The sequence below is a fragment of the Pongo abelii genome, chromosome 19 (assembly GCF_028885655.2).
Source record: "Pongo abelii isolate AG06213 chromosome 19, NHGRI_mPonAbe1-v2.0_pri, whole genome shotgun sequence".
Taxonomy (NCBI): Eukaryota; Metazoa; Chordata; class Mammalia; order Primates; family Hominidae; genus Pongo; species Pongo abelii.
The window spans coordinates 42,701,138-42,719,600 of NC_072004.2; the positions used below are offsets into that span (position 1 = coordinate 42,701,138).

At 47.3% G+C, this 18,463-nt stretch overlaps 3 protein-coding genes and 1 long non-coding RNA gene across 17 annotated transcripts in view; 1 reads left to right on the top strand and 3 right to left on the bottom strand.

Annotated features, from left to right (window-relative positions):
* Positions 1-1,311, bottom strand: part of SPAG5 (sperm associated antigen 5) — a 22,990-nt gene extending 21,679 nt beyond the window's left edge. For 5 of the 10 annotated variants that reach the window (XM_063718556.1, XM_024235011.3, XM_063718555.1 and 2 more), the window contains exons 1-2: positions 1,100-1,311; positions 714-839 (exon numbers count right to left, since the gene is read on the bottom strand). In XM_063718556.1, the coding sequence (XP_063574626.1) occupies positions 714-839; positions 1,100-1,150 (177 nt within the window). In that variant the 5' untranslated portion in view covers positions 1,151-1,311. Of the gene's footprint in view, positions 1-668; positions 840-1,099 lie in introns of all 10 variants that reach the window. The other 5 variants (XM_063718553.1, XM_054536516.2, XM_054536517.2 and 2 more) reach the window with 1 other exon arrangement.
* LOC112129639 (uncharacterized) lies at positions 1,281-17,694 on the top strand. Its single transcript, XR_002911987.3, has 2 exons — positions 1,281-2,041; positions 16,345-17,694. It is a non-coding gene; the product is annotated as an uncharacterized LOC112129639 (long non-coding RNA).
* Positions 8,053-14,361, bottom strand: RSKR (ribosomal protein S6 kinase related). Of its 3 annotated transcripts, XM_002827168.6 has the most exons (12): positions 14,153-14,361; positions 13,506-13,754; positions 13,326-13,409; positions 13,139-13,207; positions 12,684-12,753; positions 12,328-12,432; positions 12,116-12,156; positions 11,840-11,867; positions 11,639-11,728; positions 11,465-11,553; positions 11,215-11,325; positions 8,053-10,771 (listed from the first exon to the last, which is right to left on the bottom strand). In XM_002827168.6, the coding sequence occupies exons 1-12, from the start codon at positions 14,345-14,347 to the stop codon at positions 10,553-10,555; spliced, it is 1,350 nt and encodes a 449-aa protein (XP_002827214.5). In that variant the 5' UTR covers positions 14,348-14,361; the 3' UTR covers positions 8,053-10,552. The 3 variants fall into 3 exon arrangements, with proteins under 3 accessions (XP_002827214.5, XP_054392497.2, XP_054392498.2); XM_054536522.2 differs by lacking the exon at positions 12,328-12,432; XM_054536523.2 differs by lacking the exon at positions 11,215-11,325.
* Positions 14,517-18,463, bottom strand: part of BLTP2 (bridge-like lipid transfer protein family member 2) — a 30,685-nt gene continuing 26,738 nt past the window's right edge. For all 3 annotated transcript variants that reach the window (XM_054536513.2, XM_009251430.3, XM_054536514.2), the window contains 7 exons: positions 17,292-17,378; positions 16,949-17,059; positions 16,678-16,813; positions 16,439-16,569; positions 16,156-16,257; positions 15,725-15,859; positions 14,517-15,307 (listed from right to left, as the gene is read on the bottom strand). In XM_054536513.2, the coding sequence (XP_054392488.1) occupies positions 15,125-15,307; positions 15,725-15,859; positions 16,156-16,257; positions 16,439-16,569; positions 16,678-16,813; positions 16,949-17,059; positions 17,292-17,378 (885 nt within the window). In that variant the 3' untranslated portion in view covers positions 14,517-15,124. The remainder of the gene's footprint in view (positions 15,308-15,724; positions 15,860-16,155; positions 16,258-16,438; positions 16,570-16,677; positions 16,814-16,948; positions 17,060-17,291; positions 17,379-18,463) is intronic.

The following is an 18,463-nucleotide window of genomic DNA, read 5'->3' on the forward strand; positions in this document are numbered from 1 at the left end:
TGATCCAGTTTGGCCTTGAGCTTTCTAGAAGGCAGAGCAAGAGGGAAAATATGGTAAACTACATAGTTCTTATTATCAGAAAGAAAAGGATAGTAATTTCTTCAGGAAGACGATTTTTCCAGGCAGTTAGTCCTAAAGCCTTTCTTGGAGGAATCTTATACAGGAGTCAAGCTGCTTCCTTGACAAGTTTTGACAGCAACTGAAATGCAGTTTCTACATGGCTACGTCTCTCAAGACGTTTAACAAAAGTACAAATCAGTGAGGGCAATTCTGCAAGGGGCTAGTTTAAACTAAGATGATCCAAGTACCCTACCTTCCAGTGGTGTAACTTGATCCGAGGAGAGTTCTGACTACCTCCTAGAGTAAATGGATATTGCCTCAATCTTGCAGCTGACTGACCTTTCCATAAGTGACCCCATGTTGGAGGAAGAGCACTAATCAGGGTGGTAGGATTTCTCAATAGTTTGATAAAGGTCGAAGGGAGGAGGAGGAGGTAATAAAAACTAACAGCCAAACAGAGATTCAGGTTCTCACTGGATTTCCTTTAACCACCCTAGGGCACCTCTCTGTTGGCCTGAATAGCTGTAAATGGATGTCACTGACGTAGAAAACTTCATTATCCTTATTAATTATTCTAGCCCTGGCCCTCTGTTCCCCTGAGCTCTCACCCTGGGCAAACAGCCCAGTCGAGAAGCTGTCCAGGCGAATCTCACCTGCAGCCCCAGCTTGCACAGTGATGGGGTCAGCGAGGAGCAAGCGGGGGGCATTTTTCCAGAGTTGGTGACGGCACCGGGCTGCAGGATAAGTTCGCGGAGAGGAGTTCTCATAGCTGGTTTTCCCTGAGAAAGAAACCAAGAAAGAGGGCGAGTGTGAGGAAGCCTGGGCTCTGCCAGCCCGCCCCTCCTCCCTCCCTAAGAAGCCCAAAATGCGATTAGAAGAGTAGGCTCGCACCCTAATCGCGCAGGAGCGGCAAGGCGAACAAAGACTCCACAAGACCCCAACCCCGGGCTCGACCCAACTTTCTAGGACAGTCGACACGGCCGGTGCCCCCGCGCCAGCAGCCCGGCCCAGTTCTCTCCGCCAGAGCTCTCCCGCTCACCGTCTGGGGCGAAGGCGACAGGCTGAGGCTCAGTTTTTTCACTCGCCACATCTTCAACCAGAAGGCAGGCCGATCACGCCTCAGACCAAGTCGAGGACGCCATGTTCACCCGCCGTCTGTGTTTGAACCTGCTCTGCGCTTCCCAATTGGCTGCTTCAGGCAGGCGCGTCCGCTCGGGGTTAGAGCCCGGGGGGCGGGGCCCGCGCTGACCACGCCCCCGGCCCTGCCTGCCCCTCGGTTGTCCAGCGCTTTCCGCTGATGGAGCCCTCACCGCAGACACCAGCGGTAGGGCTGGATGCGGGCCCGGCCCGGGACCGGTCTTGTGTCCTCACACCGGGGAGGACCACGCAGGTAGCTGGAGAGTCCAGGAGTCCATCCCTCCTGCTTCCAGCGGACCCCCTCACATCCGTGGTGTTCATATCCAAGTTGTCTCCGTGGATGGAGAAGAGGAATCCTCTCCCTAGGTCTCCCTCAGTCCTCTCCAGCCGCAGCCTTGACTGGAAAGAGCCGGCCAGGGAGTCTAGAAGCCGAAGCGGTGCCGAGCGGCTTCCCTAGGCTTGGTGGGCCCGCGTCCGGGACGGCCCAGGCCGTGGTTCTCGACCTGAGCTGTAATGTCTCCAGTTTCTGGGCTTTTCCTGGGACTTGCTCAGGCCGGCTACCAGTTTACTGGGCTAACCGCCTACACGTATTGAACACTGAGTGTGTGCCTGGCGCTGTGCCGAATGCCGTGTAGTAGCTCATTTAATGCGCATAAGGACCTACGTAGTGAGAAATACTATAAATATCCCCATTTGTGACAGGAAGGAGCTGAGTCAGAGAGACCGTGTGTAATTTGCTCAGCGTCACACAGATAGTAAACGGCAGAGCCGCCCTTCCTCCCCGCCCCGCCAGCTCCTGCCTTCTGCTGTCTCGGATCTCCTTTGCACGGGAAACCTGTTGAAGGTAGGACAGCCGAAAGGTAAGTATTCAGAGTGAACCGTCTGCGAAGGTGTGTGTGCTTTGCACACTCACGGCGCCCTGTTTACACTCTGCAAGTCTTAATACATTGGGGGAAAACAGCAGTCCAAAGAGAAGGAACTGTGATGTTATAAACTGCAGCGTCCTCAGGGACGGGCTCCTCTAGCACTGTGTTGTCGAATACGTTAGCCCTAGCCATAGTGGCTTTTGAGCACTTCAGATGTGACTAGTCCCAGTGGGAATGTGCTATAAATGTAGAACACTGTACAAACTGGATTTCAAACACGTCGTATGAAAAAAAGAATGCAAAATATCGCCAGGTGCGGTGGCTCATGCGTGTAATCCCAGCACGGAGGAGACAGAGGCAGGAGGATCCTTTAAGCTCAGGAGTTCGAGACCTGCCTAGGCAATATAGTGAGACCTATGTCTACAAAAAAAAAAAAAAAAAATTTAGGCCGGGCACGGTGGCTCACGCCTATAATCCCACACTTTGGGAGGCCGAGGCAGGCGGATCACCTGAGGTCAGGAGTTCGAGACCAGCCTGCCCAACATGGCGAAACCCCGTTTCTACTAAAAATACAAAAATTAGCCAGGTATGGTGGCACACACCTGTAGTCCCAGCTACTTGTGAGGCTGAGGCAGGAAGAATCACTTGAACCTGGGAGGCGGAGGTTGCGGTGAGCTGAGATGGCACCACTACACTCCAGCCTGGGTGACAGAGCTAGACTCCGTCTCAAAAAAAAAACAGTTAAGCCAGGGGTGGCAGGGGTGGGGGCACACACCTATAATCCCAGTTTGGGCAGATCGTTTGAACCTAGTTCAAGGCTGCTGTGAGCTATGATCATCCCACTGCACTCTAGCCTGGGCGACAAAGCAAGACCTTGTCTCAAAAAAAAAAAAAAAAAAAATATATATATATATATATATATATATCTTTTAAATACTGTTTACATATTGAAATATTTTAGGAATATTGGGTTAAATAAAATACATTAAAATTAATTTTTTTTTTGAGACAGGGTTTTGCTTTATCACCCAGGCAGGAGTACAGTGGTGCAATCATGGCTCACTGCAGCCTTGAACTCCTAGGTTCAAGCAATCCTGCCTCAGCCTCCTGAGTAGCTGGGACTACCGGCACGTGCCACCACGCCTGGCTGATTTTTTATAAAGACAGTCTCTTGCCATATTGCCCAGGATGGTATTGAATTCCTAGGCTCAAGCGATCCTCCCATCTCAGCCTCCCAAAGTGTTGGGAGTACAGTCATGAACCACCTACCTAGCCTTTTTAAACTTTTTTTTTAATCTAATTTTTTTTTTTGAAACATGGTCTGGCGCTGTTGCCCAGGCTGGAGTGCAGTGGCACGATCTCACCTCCCTGCAACCTCCACCTCCTAGGCTCAAGCGATCCTCCTGCCTCAGCCTCCCAAGGAGCTGGGATTACAGGCGTGTGCCACCACGCCTGGCTAATTTTTGTATTTTTAGTAGAGACGGGGTTTCACCATGTTAGCCAGGCTAGTCTTGAACTCCTGAGCTCAGGAGATCCACCTGCCTCAGCCTCCCAAAGTGCTGGGATTACAGACATGAGCCACTCTACCTGGCCCCTCTTTTTACTTTTTGAATGTAGATACTAGCAAATTAAAAATTACTTATGTGGGCTGGGCACAGCGGTTTGGCTGATCTTGGCTCACTGAAACCTCTGCCTCCCAGGCTTAAGCGATCCTCCCACCTCAGCCTCTTGAGTAGCTGAGACCATAGGTGCATGCCACCACGCCCAGCTAACTTTTTGTGTTTTTGGTAGAGACAGGGTTTCACCATGTTGCCCAAGCTGATCTCCAGCTCCTGAGCTCAAGCTGCCTGCCCGCCTCGGCCTCTGAAAGTGCTGGGATTACAGACGTGAGCCACTGCACCTGGCCTATTTAATTTTTTTAAAAAAAGCTTTGACAAGATTTCTACATTGAAGACTCTATCAAACAAGTAACAAATAAATTGAGATTACTGATTTATTACATCAATGAGCAAGTGAACAAGTGAACAGATTAATATGTAATAAAGTAACTTAGGTTAGAGGTAAGAAATAATGAGTAGAGCTACAAAGATACTTTTCTAGAGGAGTATAGGATTGCTGTTGACTAATCTTAAATTCTTACAAAAGATAATATGAAATATAGAATTAAATATCCATTATTACAAGTGAAGTCTATCGGATTTCTTTTTTTTGAGACGGAGTCTCGCCTCGCTTTGTCACCCAGGCTGGGATTAAAGGCACGTGCCACCGCACCTGGCTAATTTTTATATTTCTTTAGTAGAAACAGGGTTTTACTATGTTGGGCAGGCTGGTCTCAAACTCCTGACCTCAAGCAATCCACCTGCCTCGGCCTCCCAAAGTGGTGGGATTAAAGGCGTGGGCCACCACACCTGACCTCTTTCTTTTTTTGAAGCAAGGTCTCTGTCACCCAAGCTGGAGTGCAGTGGCATGATCATAACTCAGTTTCGACTGGCAATAATCAGTAATAATTGTGCCTCAGATAAACCTTATTGGCTATGATACTGCCACTGCCCAAAGCTGATTATAGGTCACTGTAGCCTCAATCTCCTGAGCTCAAGTAATCCTCCTCAGCCTCCCAAAGTGTAGGGATTATAGGCATGAGCCACTGCACCTGGTCCTGATTTCTTTTAGATTAAAAAAAAAAAATCAGAGCATATAAACTTAAAAGATCATTTCAGATTGTATATTGAAAAAAAATGAAAAAAAAAATTTTTTTTTTTTTTTTTTTTGAGACAGTCTCACTCTGTCACCCAGGCTGGAGTGCAGTGGCACAATCTCGGCTCACTTCAACTTCTGCCTCCCGGGCCCAAGCTATTCTTGGGCCTCAGCCTCCTGAGTACTGGGATTACAGGCACACACCACCATGCCCAGCTAATTTTTATTTAGTAGAGACAGGGTTTCACCATGTTGGCCAGGGTGGTCTCGAACTCTTGGCCTCAAGTGATCCACCCACCTTGGCCTCCCAAATTGCTGGGATTACAGGCATGAGCCACCACACTGGGCCTAAGAGAATTTTTTTTTTTTTTTCCTTTTTGAGATGGACTCTCACTGTCACCCAGGCTGCTGGAGTGCAATGGCGTGGTCTCGGCTCACTGCAACCTCCGCCTCCCGGGTTCAAGCGATTCTCCCATCTCCACCTCCCTGGGACTACAGGCACGTGCCACCACACCTGGCTAATTTTTGTATTTTTAGTAGAGACGGGGTTTCATTATGTTGGCCAAGCTGGTCTTGATCTCCCGACCTCGTGATCCGCCCACCTCGGCCTCCCAAAGTGCTAGGATTTACAGGCGTGAGCCACTGCGCCGGGCCAGGAATTTTTTTTTTTATTTTAATTTTTAATTTTTGTGGGTATATAGGTGTATATATTAAGTGAATTTCATGTGAATACATAAAAGGTATAAGTCAGTGACTCTGAATGGAGGTGGAGGGAAGAAGAGGAGAGAATGCCTTCCAGAGATAATCACATCAGAACTGGATGAAAGAGTCAGTGCTTTTTCAAATTATAAAAATTATACTTTCTGAAACTTTTTTTTTTTTTGAGATGGGGAGTTTCACTCTTGTTGCCCAGGCTGCTGGAGTACAATGGTGTGATCTTGGCTCACTGCAACCTCCGCCTCCTGGGTTCAAGCAGTTCTGCTGCCTCAGCTTCCCAAGTAGCTGGGATTACAAGCATAAGCCATAACGCCCAGCTAATTTTGTATTTTTAGTAAAGACAGGGTTTCTCCATGTTGGTCAGGATGTTCTCGATCTCTTGACCTCGTGATCCACCCGCCTTGGCCTCCCAACGTGCTGGGATCATAGGCATGAGCCACCGCGCATGGCCTTTTTTTTTTTTTTGAGACGGAGTCTCCCTCTGTCGCCAGGCTGGAGTGCGGTGGCGCAAGCTCGGCTCACTGCAACCTCCGCCTCCCAGGTTCAAGTGATTCTCCTGCCTCAGCCTCCCAAGTAGCTGGGACTCCAGGTGCCCACCACCACGCCTGGCTAATTTTTTGTATTTTTAGTAGAGACAGGGTTTCACCATGTTGGCCAGGGTGGTCTTAATCTCTTGACCTCGTGATCCACCCATCTCGGCCTCCCAAAGTGCTGGGATTACAGGGGTGAGCCACTGCACCTGGCCCTCTTCTTTTCTTTTCTTTCTCTCTCTCTCAGTCACCCAGACTGGAGTGCAGAGGCCAAATCATAGCTTCAGGTTATGATCATAACCTGGGGCTTCTGAGCTCGAGCAATCCTCCCACCTCAGCCTCCTGAGTAGCTGGGTGGTATAGGACCACCACACCTGGCTAATTTTTTAATATTTTTATAGATGAGGTCTCACTGTGTTGCCCAAGCTGTTCTGGAAGTCCTGGACTGAAGTGATCCTCCCACCTCGGCCTCCCAAAGTGCTGGGATTACAGGTGTGAGCCACCATGCCCAGCCAAAACCTTGATTTTTCTGTCACCCCCTCCACTGCACCCTGAGAATCACTGCTGTAGTAGACTACTGAAGAGAGTATGTTGAAAATGTTCTCATTTGGTAAGAAGTAATTCAAACGACATTCAGATGATTATGGTCTCTAAACTAATATGACCTAGGAGAGAGACCCTAGTGACATTATATTAACCATTTCTTAAGGACCTTAAACCCTAGTGACATTATGTTAACCATTTCTTAAGGACCTTAGCACATTGTGCTGCTATGACCATAAAAGCCATATAATGTGGGGTGACCTGAATATTAATTAACACAGTATTATAAAATCCTCTGCATCTGCACTTTGAAAAAGCATCACAGGGCTGGGAGCAGTGGCGCACGCCTGTAATCCCAGCACTTTGGAAGGCCAAGACGAGTGAATTACCTGAGGTCAGGAGTTTGAGACCGGCCTGATCAACATGGTGACACCCCATGTCTACTAAAAATACAAAAATTAGCTGGGCATGGTGGCGGGTGCCTGTAATCCCAGCTACTTGGGAGGCTGAGACAGGAGAATCGTTTGAACCCGGGAGGTGGAGGTTACAGTGAGCTGAGATTGTACCATTGTACTCCAGTCTGGGTGACAAATTGTACTCCAGTCTGGGTGACAAGAGCAAAGCTCAGTCTCAAAAAAAAAAAGAAAGAAAGAAAGAAAAAGCATCACAGGCCAGGCACAGTAGCTCACGCCTATAATCCTAGTACATTGAGAGGCCAAAGCAGGTGGATCACTAGAGCCCAGGAGTTCAAGACCAGCCTGGGCTACATGGCGAAATGCCATCTCTTAAAGAAAAGGGAAGGGGAAGGGGAAGGGGAAAGAAAAGAAAGGATATGAATAAATTGCCTTATTTATTTATTTATATAAATAAATAAATTTCAGCATCACAGAAATCTGAACCCATACCCCACAATTAAGAACCAGTGGTTATTTTACCCTCATTTTATACACCAGGAAACTAAGATCCAGAGAGGTTAAAATGACTTATTAAAGACGACGAGAGCCTGGGCGTGGTGGCTCACGCCTGTAATCTCAGCACTTTGGGAGGCCAAGGCAGGTGGATCATCTGAGGTCAGGAGTTCCACACCAGCCTGACCAACATGGCAAAACCCCGTCTCTACTCAAAATACAAAAATTAGCCAGGCGTGGTGGCATGCACCTGTAATCCCAGCTACCCAGGGGGCTGAGGCAGGAGAACTGCTGGAACCCGGGAGGCAGAGGCTACAGTGAGCTGAGATTGCACCACTGCACTCCAACCTGGGCAACAGAGCAAGACTCCATCCCCACCAAAAAAAAAAAAAAAAAAAAAAAAGACGATGAGATAGTTATTGGTGGATCCAGGCATCAGATCTCCTAAATTCCAATCGAATGTTCTTAACTACTATTTTGGAAACCATTAATTCCTATTTTTAGTATTCAGAGTTTTTATCCAGTATGCAGTTCTGGTCATCACAATTTTAAAAAAGTAATAAAAGTGTCTAAAGAGAAACAAATGAGATAAAAGGATAAAGGATACATTGCCTTATTTATTTATATCCCAACCTTATTACAAAAAGGCTTACAAGATGCAGATATTATAGTAATATAAAAGGATTAAAACTTAGAAAAATGAGAATAAGGAAAGTAAAAGTAGAAAAGGAAGACAGAACTAAGAACATGACTAGCATACAAAATACATAAACACTTGCTGAAGGTAGACCACAAACTGGGCTCTAAATGGTCTAGTATCAGTACAAACAGAAAAATACAATCAGTTGAATATTTAGTGTCCTTAAGGTAAAAACCAAACAGCAATTCAGGAAAAGCATAACTGGGTCCAGAGAAAATTTCTCCCATGCATTCTTAAATAGAACATTATGAACTGTTATGATAAACACCCTTTACAGTATCCACAGCAATTAAATTTATTTTATTTTTTTCCTGAGACAGGATCTCACTCTGTTGCTCAGGCTGGATGCAGTGGCATGATCTTCACTCATTGCAACCTCCATCTCCTGGGTTCAAGCAATTCTTCCCCCTCAGCCTCCTGAGTAGCTGGGACTACAGTGTGCGCCATCATGACCGGCTAATTTTTGTATTTTTTTGGGAGAGACGGGTTTCACCATGTTGGCCAGGCTGGTCTCGAACTCCTGACCTCAGGTGATCCACCCACCTCAGCCTCCCAAAGTGCTGGGATTACAAGTGTGAGCCACCACACCCAGTGAGCAATTAAATTTCATAGAGATTTTCATATGGATTACCAAAGTCCAATCCAGAAAAAGCAATTCTGCAGAGGCCAATAAAATGCCAGCTATGCATGGGGAAATCTGGCTTAATCTAGAGACAGAATAAATAAATAGAACTACGGAGTACTCTCCAGACTGTCTTTTGTCTAGAGAGATTAGATGTAACTGAATAATATGGTCTAGATTAAAACTTACTTTCCCTTCAAGTCTCAGGACAAAAATGAAAATTGTGAGAAGTTAGTTTAAGAAAAATGAAAAGAAGTCATAAAGGCCAAAACTGTATACAAATTTAAGGTCCAGATGATTTTCCTTACTAAAGGAAAAGGTTATTGAGATATGTCTCTAACCTTAAATCTCTTTTTTTTTTTTTTTTTTTCTGAGACAGAGTCTACCTCTGTCACCCAGGAGTGCAATGGCACAATCTTGGCTCACTGCAAACTTGGCCTCCAGGGTTCAAGCAGTTCTCCTGCTTCAGCCTTCCAAGTAGCTGGGACTACAGGTGTGCAACACCATGCCCAGCTAATTTTTGTATTTTTTAATAGAGACAAGGTTTCACCATGTTGGCCACGCTGGTCTTGAACTCTTGACCTCAACTGATCTGCCCACCTTGGCCTCCCAGATAACCTTAAATCTTAAGGTTGATCCATGCCTCTTAATCTCTTGGTTTGCCCATCAGAAACTGAATCATGGGCTGACTAGGAGAAATTATCAGTTTAAAAATCCTATGCTTTTGAAAGAGGTTTTATTTTGGATAACTGTTCCAATTATAGACCTAGAGAAGAAATTTAACCCACCCATGTTTCAGTTTCTATTTTCTTCCTCACTAGATTATTTTATTCACTTTTCAAGTTTTAAAAATTAGATTTATTGCAGACTGGCCTCAAGCTCCCAGACTATATTTTTTAGCTGCATTATTTAGGGGTTGAAATGCCAGCTTTTGAGACTTTTGAAAAATTCACAGGCTGGATGTGGAGGCTCACGCCTATGAAGGTTGCAGTGAGCTGAGATCGTGCCACTGCACTCCAACATGGGTGACGAGAGTGAGACCCTATCTCAAAAAAAAAAAAAAAAAGGGCCTGATGCAGTGGCTCACACCTGTAATTCCAGCACTTTGCGAGGCCGAGGCAGGCCAATCACTTGAGGTCAGGAGTTTGAGACCAGCCTGGCCAACATGGTGAAACCCTGTCTCTACTAAAAAATACAAAAATTAGCTGGGCATAATGGTGTGCATCTGTAATCCCAGCTACTCGGGAGGCTGAGGCATGAAAATCACTTGAACCTGGGAGGCGGAGGTTGCAGTGAGCTGAGATCGCGCCACTGCACTCCAGCCTGGGCAACAGAGTGAGACTCTGTCTCAAAAAAAAAAAAAAAAAAAAATTCATATTGCTTCTGACAAGCCTATTAAACACATCAGTAGCACCCTGGGAGCCCATGAAGTATTATTATTGCTCAAGAAAGGAAACATGGCAGAGAAACAAGCAAAAGCAGCTCTGGCTGACAGCCTGAGGGTAACAGCACTGGAGAAGTAAAGAAAAGGAAAAGGTCACCACCCTGATCTGACATGTTGAATTGAGAGGTAGGTTGTATGATAGGGAAGGAATAGGGCCAGCTGTGGCTGCCAGTAGCAGAATGTCCAAGGTTGGAACTCTAAAGCCTAGGAGAACAGAACGGTAAGAGGCTACAAAATAAAAACAAACTGGATTATCAAGGTGGTCATACTGAGTGGGCAGGGATGGAGATCTTCAGGCTCCCAGCCGGGCCCCAATTTACAGTAGAGAGGCTCAAGCAGGGATAGGGTAGAGCAAGGACTCCAGATCACAGTCAAAGTCGTCGAAGGGCATGGTCTCCGCTGAACTGGGCTGGGTAGCTAGTGTCTCCATGACGAAGTTCACTGGCTGCTTCTGTAGGAGCTCTGGGTCAAAGGCCACACCCCGAAAGAAAGGGTGGACCTGGAAGTGATGCAGATAACGTAGACGATGGAGGGGGTTCTGGCATAAGAGCTGAAGGAAAATAGAGCATGAAGGATGAGTGACTAGGACAGGAAAGGCCTGAACAGAAAGGATGGAAAAGAAGAAAGAAGTTCATGGAGCTGTGGAGGGTAGGAATAAGAACCCTGTAGAGTAGATGATTTGTAAAAGAGGGAGAAATAGAGGCTAATTTGGGGCAAAGGTGGGAATAAGGAGCTGTGCTTGTGAGTTTTCAGATGAGTGTATAGTGTTCCACTCTCTCAGAAGGGACCTCTCTGTTCTAGATGGGGAGGAGATTTGGGGGACCAGGAACTTAGGAATGTGACTCAGTACAGCTTAGATAGCAAGTAGTTAGGTAGTTAAGTTGGAGCCCCCCAAAAAAAATTGATGAGAGGAATGGGGAAAAATCACTTTAATGAAGGCAGGAGAGCATGAATGGTTTGGTAGCCAAGAAGGAAAGCAGTGCTCATCCTTACCTCATGGAGCAGGAGTGAGAGGCCCTGGTTAAGAGAAGCTGGGATCTCAGAGTCACTGTGGGTCACACTTGCCAACATGGCCACATGATCTCTCTCTGCAGCCACTGGAAACTGAGTTAAGAGGTAGGGAGTGGAGGTGGGGGTAGGGGTTCATTCCTTAGTAGGAATACAGCAAGATTTCCTAAGGTCTTTCTTCTTCCCGCCACAAGGCAAAGCTCTTCTCTGCCCAAAACTACTACTATTCTCTCACCTTTCCAGTCGCCAGAGAGAAAAGCAAGACACCCAGGGACCACCAATCAGCAGCATGGTTGTAAGGTCCTCCACTTAGGACCTCTGGGGCTACAGATTTCAAAGATACTCGTCACTGACATCCTTTAGCTATCCTCGTGCCCAATGCTTACCCATCAGCTTTAACCTCTCTCACCCATGTACTGAAGAGTGCCACAGATAGTGTAGGCTCGAGCTCCCTGGGGCACGTGGCGGGACAGACCAAAGTCTGTCAGTTTCAGATGGCCTATGAAAGAAGGTAAGGCAACTGCACCACTGTTCTACCCCTCATCAGCCATGATTTATTCCCAAACCAAAATACCTCTCATCCTGGGGCTAAGGAAGGAAAAAGACTTACCTCGTTCATCTAGAAGAATATTCTCCATCTGAAAGATCACAGGTGAGAAGTAATTCTTCCTCTTCCTTTCAACTCTCTTTCATCATGTATACACCCCAGCTGAAGGTGATGCCCTACTCAGCACTCAAATCTATACTCAGAGAGCCCTTGCCCAAATCCTTGGCACCCATGGGGGCCCCAATGTCTACAGTTCTCAGCTCCCTAACTTCTTGGACTTGTTGGGACTTCTTATTGAGACTCCTTCTCAGACAAAGGGAAAAAAGCACTTAACTCTACCTTCACATCTCGATGCATGATGCCCAAGTCATGGAGATAACCTGTGGATAACAAGTATGGGGCATGCTGCAGCTTTTCTGTCCTTTCCAGTTTCCCTAGTAGCCCTCATCCCATCCCTATCCTATTTTTTGACCTCCATTATTAATTCTTTACTCTCCTTCTTTCCAACTTAAATCTTCCCTCCCCATTTCCTTTACCACTGTTTCACTTACACAGTACCAGGACCAACTCGGCAGCAAAGAGACGGATGGAAGCCTCAGGAAAGCAGCCAACAGCCAACCAAAGGGAGTACAGATCTGTGCTGCAGTAGCTACACACTGCAAAGCCAGTGTGGCGCTACATACATTGCCAGAAGTCTAGGCAATGTTTGGGAGCCGCAATGCCTGGGCTCAAGGCATTGTAGGCCTCCTGCCCAAACTGATACCACCTGCTGTTCCCCTCCCTTTGGGACAGACAGGTGCCATGAGAAGGGGAACAGAGCAAAGGCAGAACAAGCCAAAGAGGTAATCTCAGGTGGGGAATATGCTACAAAGACCCTGGGGGATGAGGAGAGAATCCAGTCACTCACTAATGAAAAGGTGCCGTTTTCCCTGCCAGCTGTCCCCCAAGCTGTGTACAAAGGGATGGTTGATCTGTCGCTAGGGACAAAGAAAACAGGAAGTTAGGGAGGAACAGGGTCATTGAAAATAAAGGCAGCTGAGAAATCAGGTTTTACCCAGATGTGCAGAGGGGGAACTGCTGCCTCACCTCTCAGTTCAGAGAAACTCAATATTTGGAACTATCTGGTAATCCTAGAACCAGCAAATACTAAGGAATACACTGGGACATGCTTAAGAGATTTCCCTGGTAGGACATGGGAAAACTGTGTTGAGAGCTGATACTTTTCCCAGATCTACTTTAGGGTTAAACTAGGCTGAAGCAGATGGAGGAGGCAGAACCAGTAAAAGAAGGTGGGCAAGAAAGGTACTTTCCCTACCTGTGGCCTAGCTCTTCCCACAATCCTTTCCAGGACTCTGTGCATACCTGGATGCTAACCTCCTCTTTGCACTGCCTCACGGTGTCCCTCTGTAGGACCTTTACCTTGGGCACCACCTATAAAAGGAGAGTAGTGATGACTCATAGAGGATAGTGCTATTGAATTGTTTATTCCTCCCAACCTCTCTGGAATCAAGATTGGAAACAGAGACTAATGTGGTACCTATGCCCCTACCTTCACTGCAAATACAGCATTCTGGGTGCAATCTAGCACCTTGAGGACAGTTCCAAAGGAGCCTTTAGCCACAAGGCCTAAAATCTGTACAGAGAAATGGAGAACAGGCCAGTTGAGACTGGTCATTTCTAACTTCTCCCAAAGACTGAGACCCCCCACTCAGAGATTCCACTGACTTACCTTCAGCTGCTGCTGCCCCCTAATGGGCCTAATGGGAAACTCTGGTAGAAAGAGGTTGATGAACTGAGGCACTGGCCACTCTGGCAGAGGCTTCTCTACCAGTAGTGGGGCTGGCTTTAGGGACTCCCGGTGCAGATAGCGATGCCCCCGTAGTTCCCAGAGTTCTTCCAGATCTGACCTGATGGTTCCCACACCTGACCAGAGGCTCTTCCAGCCTCGGGCCCAGGGGCCCCGGATGTTGCCACCCTGCTGAGAACCAAGGGAGCCACTCTAAACTTTCTTCTCCTGAGGTATAGCAGGTTCCACCCATCTTACTAGGCACTCCCTCCCCTTAAGTCTCAACCCCTAGAGGGACATTTTTGAGCATGAGGCAAAATTCCCATTACCCTTGCTTTGTGCTAAGCCCCGGATTTCCTGGACACAATTCAAATCCTCTAGGAAAATAACTGTTGGACATTTTCACCATGATGCATTAAGAGTACAGCCTGCACCTCAGTATTGGGCTGTGATGCTTTCATAGTACAGCCTCCCTGCCCCACCCCCACATTGGGTAATCACTGCCATGCTCCTAACCAGGAACTTCCCAGACCTCAAGCCCATGTCTCCCTCTCCTCCCCTCAGTAGGCTGCCAGAGCCCCACAACCTACCTTGTGAGGGACAGCCACCCGGGCGTGTTCCCCCTGCTGGGTGTGCTGCCCCTGCCGACAGCTTACTGCTCCCATCCCCAGCCTCTGCCTCCTCTCTCTGCTAAATCTGCCGTCCCAGTTATATAAGCAATTCCTCTCCCTGATGCTGCATGACATGAGCCCCGCCTCTTCCAGTCTGCAGAAACCCATCAGCATGGGGCCAGAGTCATACTAGGACTAGAAATTTCTGTGATACAGCTTCAGGGCAGAGGAAGGAAGGGGCCACCCTCAGAGTGGCAGCTGCAGAATGTTCTGGGTTGATGAGGGAGGAATACACAGATTGAATGCATGCACTCAACACACACACAAAAAAATGAGCATCAAATTTAAAATATCTTTTTTTTCTCTTTAAATCATTTTGCCATTCTCCACGGTATATCCTACGGGGAAGGGTAGGGGACTCATGGCCAGCCCTGGCTCCTACTGCCATCCTCCCAAGTGAACTCAGCACAGACTGGGGAGGGGTTGACCCCCACTCCAGAACACCAGTACCTCTTTCATACATGGCAGTGGAGTGAGGATCAGAGGATCAGCCCCCTCCCGTTTCCTGGCACAGAGGGAGGACAGTTACACTTAGAAATATATATATAATATATATATTTATATATGTCTATAAAAATTTATCACACTTGATCAGAACTATCCCCCTACCCTTTCACTTGACCCCAAGGGAATAGGGTCCTGCCCTGGGCCCATTCCCTGGGTCTTGCTCTCTTGTTGCCTCTCTGGCCCTGAGCCTCATCAGCGTGAGACGGAACTCAGCATTATTGTCCACCATGCCCTGCAGTGAACAGGCCAGGTGCTGAAGAGTGATGCCTATGGGCTCTGACACCCACAAATCCTGGTGGATAAAGGGAAGCCCCTCCCACCCCACAAGTCCCTGGAGCCTAAGCCAGAGTCAGATCCTGTACTGCAGCCACTCGAATCGCCAAATCATTTGCGCCTGCCAAAGATGGACTTCTTGCCAGGGTTCTTGTCGCCCACACTTAAACCAATGAGGAGCCGGGCTTTCTCCTCCTCTTCCTGCTGTTGCATGTTCAGGTCCGATTTAGTTTCTAGCTTTCCCCGGACCTCAGAGCCTGTTGCAGGCTTCAGCCTTAGCTTCTCTTTGATTACCTGGCAGATTGGAGAGGAGTAAAAGAAAATGTAAATATTAGTGGGCAGGCAGAATAAATCAAAATGAACCAAGACAGTAAAGATTTATTAAACACATCCAAGGCACAATGGGGCAATTCACATACAATGGTCTCTGCTCTCAAGAAGCTTACAGTCTAATTATAACCCCTTCTAAACTTTAGGTTGTGTTAGCTTTCAGTTCCCTAAAATCAATGGTGATATATGAAACACTCAGTAAACATTGAATTTAATAATCTGAGTGAGGTCATGGAGAGGGTAGGCATAGAAGCCACTCACTTCATGCACCTGCCCCTTCCCAAGGATATTTATTCATGGATTCTAAAACGAAAGGCTCCTGAAAAGAGGATCTGCCTGCCAGCCCCATTAGCCAAACAGCCATGAGCCCTGGCGTGATACCTGGGCAACCAGGGCTTTGCGGCTGTCCCTTTTGACAGCCATGGCAAAGTCTAGCCATGTCCATGTGTTGTTGTGGTACTCCAGACAGGGCAGCACCAGGTTAAGGTCACCCCAGTCCACACTGTTCTTCTCACCCTGTAAGAGGAGGGGGAGGGGAAAGAAAAAAAGAGGGGTGGGGAATACATCAGCTGCCATTTTGAGTCCCAGCCAGTCACTTGAGTGCAAGTCCTACAATAGTAACCTACAGATACTGATTTCCCCTTACCTCAGCCTCGTAATGGTGCTGACTCTTGAGGGGAGCAGAGGGAACAGCAGATTTATCACCCACAGCTCAGCATCACAAACAACCTGGCTGTCTCCCTGTATAGAATCTCTGATCTTATCTGGTTCCCTTCCCACCCTGTTCTACAAAGTGCTTGAGAAGTGCAGACCTTGTAGCTGACACATAGTGGAACCTGCGGAATCTTTATGTAGATGAAGGAGTTGTTCATGGCAGCTCGCTCTTTCATCTTGTCAATGTCATCCACAGGGTGCTAAGAAAGGCAGGCAAGGAGTGTGAGCCCTGAATCCATCAGAAGAAACTCAGAACCCCAAACATCTCCCTCTTCTTTTATCCCTAGAATGGACTCAGAGGAAACCGAAGAAATCCCAAGCCACACCAAACAGGACCTCAAGACTCTCCCATTTTTCTATTATCAGGGGCATATTTGGTACCTCTGGCGATTTGCGAAATGACCTTCTGACCCCAGAACTCCGAGTCAAACCCTGTGCCACACCCTTCCCAGGCCCCAGTGGTACTGCATCATCTGTTGCAATCAGCTGCCGAGGCTTCACCACTGGTATTCCTATGAAAAAGCAAGTGCACCAGCCGTCATCCATCCTTGTTCTGAAGTCTCAGCTGTCTTTGGGGCTGCTACCCTATTCTTCTGGGGCTCCACCATAAAAGTTCTCACCAGTAGTCACCAGTTTGGACTTATCCTCTTCATCACCAACTTCATCATCTTCCACACTTCGGCCAGGAAAGAAAAAGCCCATCATTCTATGGAAGAACTGGTGTGTCAGCTGGATGGTGAGAGGCACCACATTTACCTAAAAAGGAAAAAGATTCAAGAAGCAATTAAGCTCAGACACCATCATCAGTTTACCTACTCCTAATATCGTGTAACACACAGCTGGCTTTTGAATGTCCTTTGTTCCCAGGTCCCTAAGGGACTGCTTACTAACCTCAAAATGCTCCTTAACAGAGATACCCCCAACAGGGGGCCGAACTTTGCTGAAGAGGCGGAGAGCTAGCTGTCGCCCAGACTGGCAGGAGCTCTGGGGCCGCAGTACTACCTGTAGGATAGAGAGTAAACAAGAGCCCAACCCGATGTCCTTCCTGCCATAAAGCAACCCACAAATCCTCTGCAGAATGAGAGGAGAAGCAATGGTACTGCTAAGCTGGGCAAGCTTTCACCCTCTCAGATCACCACATTGTTTTCCATAGTGGATTTATATTGAAGGGCCGTTATAAATGCCCCGTGCTAAAAACATGCAAATGGACTAGGAATGGGGGAAAAAGACTTGCCTTATAGACAGCATTGGGGAGGAGGTTGTTCATGGTAAACCAGCCCAACTCCAGGAGATGTTCTGCTGTGTCATCAGACTTATTCACCTATAAAGACAGATTTCACCCCATCTACTATAATAAACTTTTCTCAGAAGTCTACTAGACAATTGTTATGTACCCAGTTTGTTTTCAGGCTCTACATATGCCTAATCCCAACCTTGAGATCTCCTTCAAACTCATACAATCAACACTCTTTAATCCAGTGTGTCTCATGGGCACTACTGTCCAGGACATTAAATGCTGGTAGTACTATCTAGCCATTGTGACATTAAAAAATGTTCTAATTCATTTCCAAACGCCCCTTGTAGGAGAAAGTAATAAATAATACTGCCTTCTTTATGTCAATGGCAGAAAAGCTGAATGTCAGTATTCGAATATTCTATTCCAAGCTAGACATGAAAGATTATTTGCCTCTGGGCCATACTTCTAGGGAACATCTTCTTACTCAACAAGAGAAGCATCTGATCAAACTCATCTGTATCTGATTTTTATTTTTATTTTTTTGAGACAGGGTCTCACTCTGTTGCCCAGGCTGAAGTGCAGTGACACAATCTTGGCTCACTGCAACATCCATCTCCTGGGTTCAAGCGATTCTCCTGCTTCAGCCTCCTGAGTAGCTGGGCTTACAGGCACACACCACCACACCCAATGAACTTTCTTTTCTTTTTTTTTTTTGAGATGGAGTCTCTCTCTGTCACTAGGCTGCAGTGCAGTGGCACGATCTCAGCTCACTGCAACCTCCACCTCCCAGGTTCAAACGATTCTCCTGCCTCAGCCTCTTGAGTAACTGGGACCACAGGCGTGCGCCACCACGCCTGGCTAATTTTTGAATTCTTAGTAGAGATGGGGTTTCACCATGTTGGCCGGGCTGGTCTTCAGCTCCTGACCTCAGGTGATGCACCTGCCTCGGCCTTCCAGAGTGCTGGGATTACAGGTGTGAGCCACCGTGCCCGGCCTATCATATATGTTTTTAATTATTTATTTTCTTTTTTAGAGACAGGGTCTCACTCTGTTGCCCAGGCTGGAGTGCAGTGGTGTGATCACAGCTCATTGCAGGCTCGAACTCCAGGGCTCAAGCAATCCTCCTGCCTCAGCCTCCCAAGTAGCTGGGACCAAAAGTATGCACCACG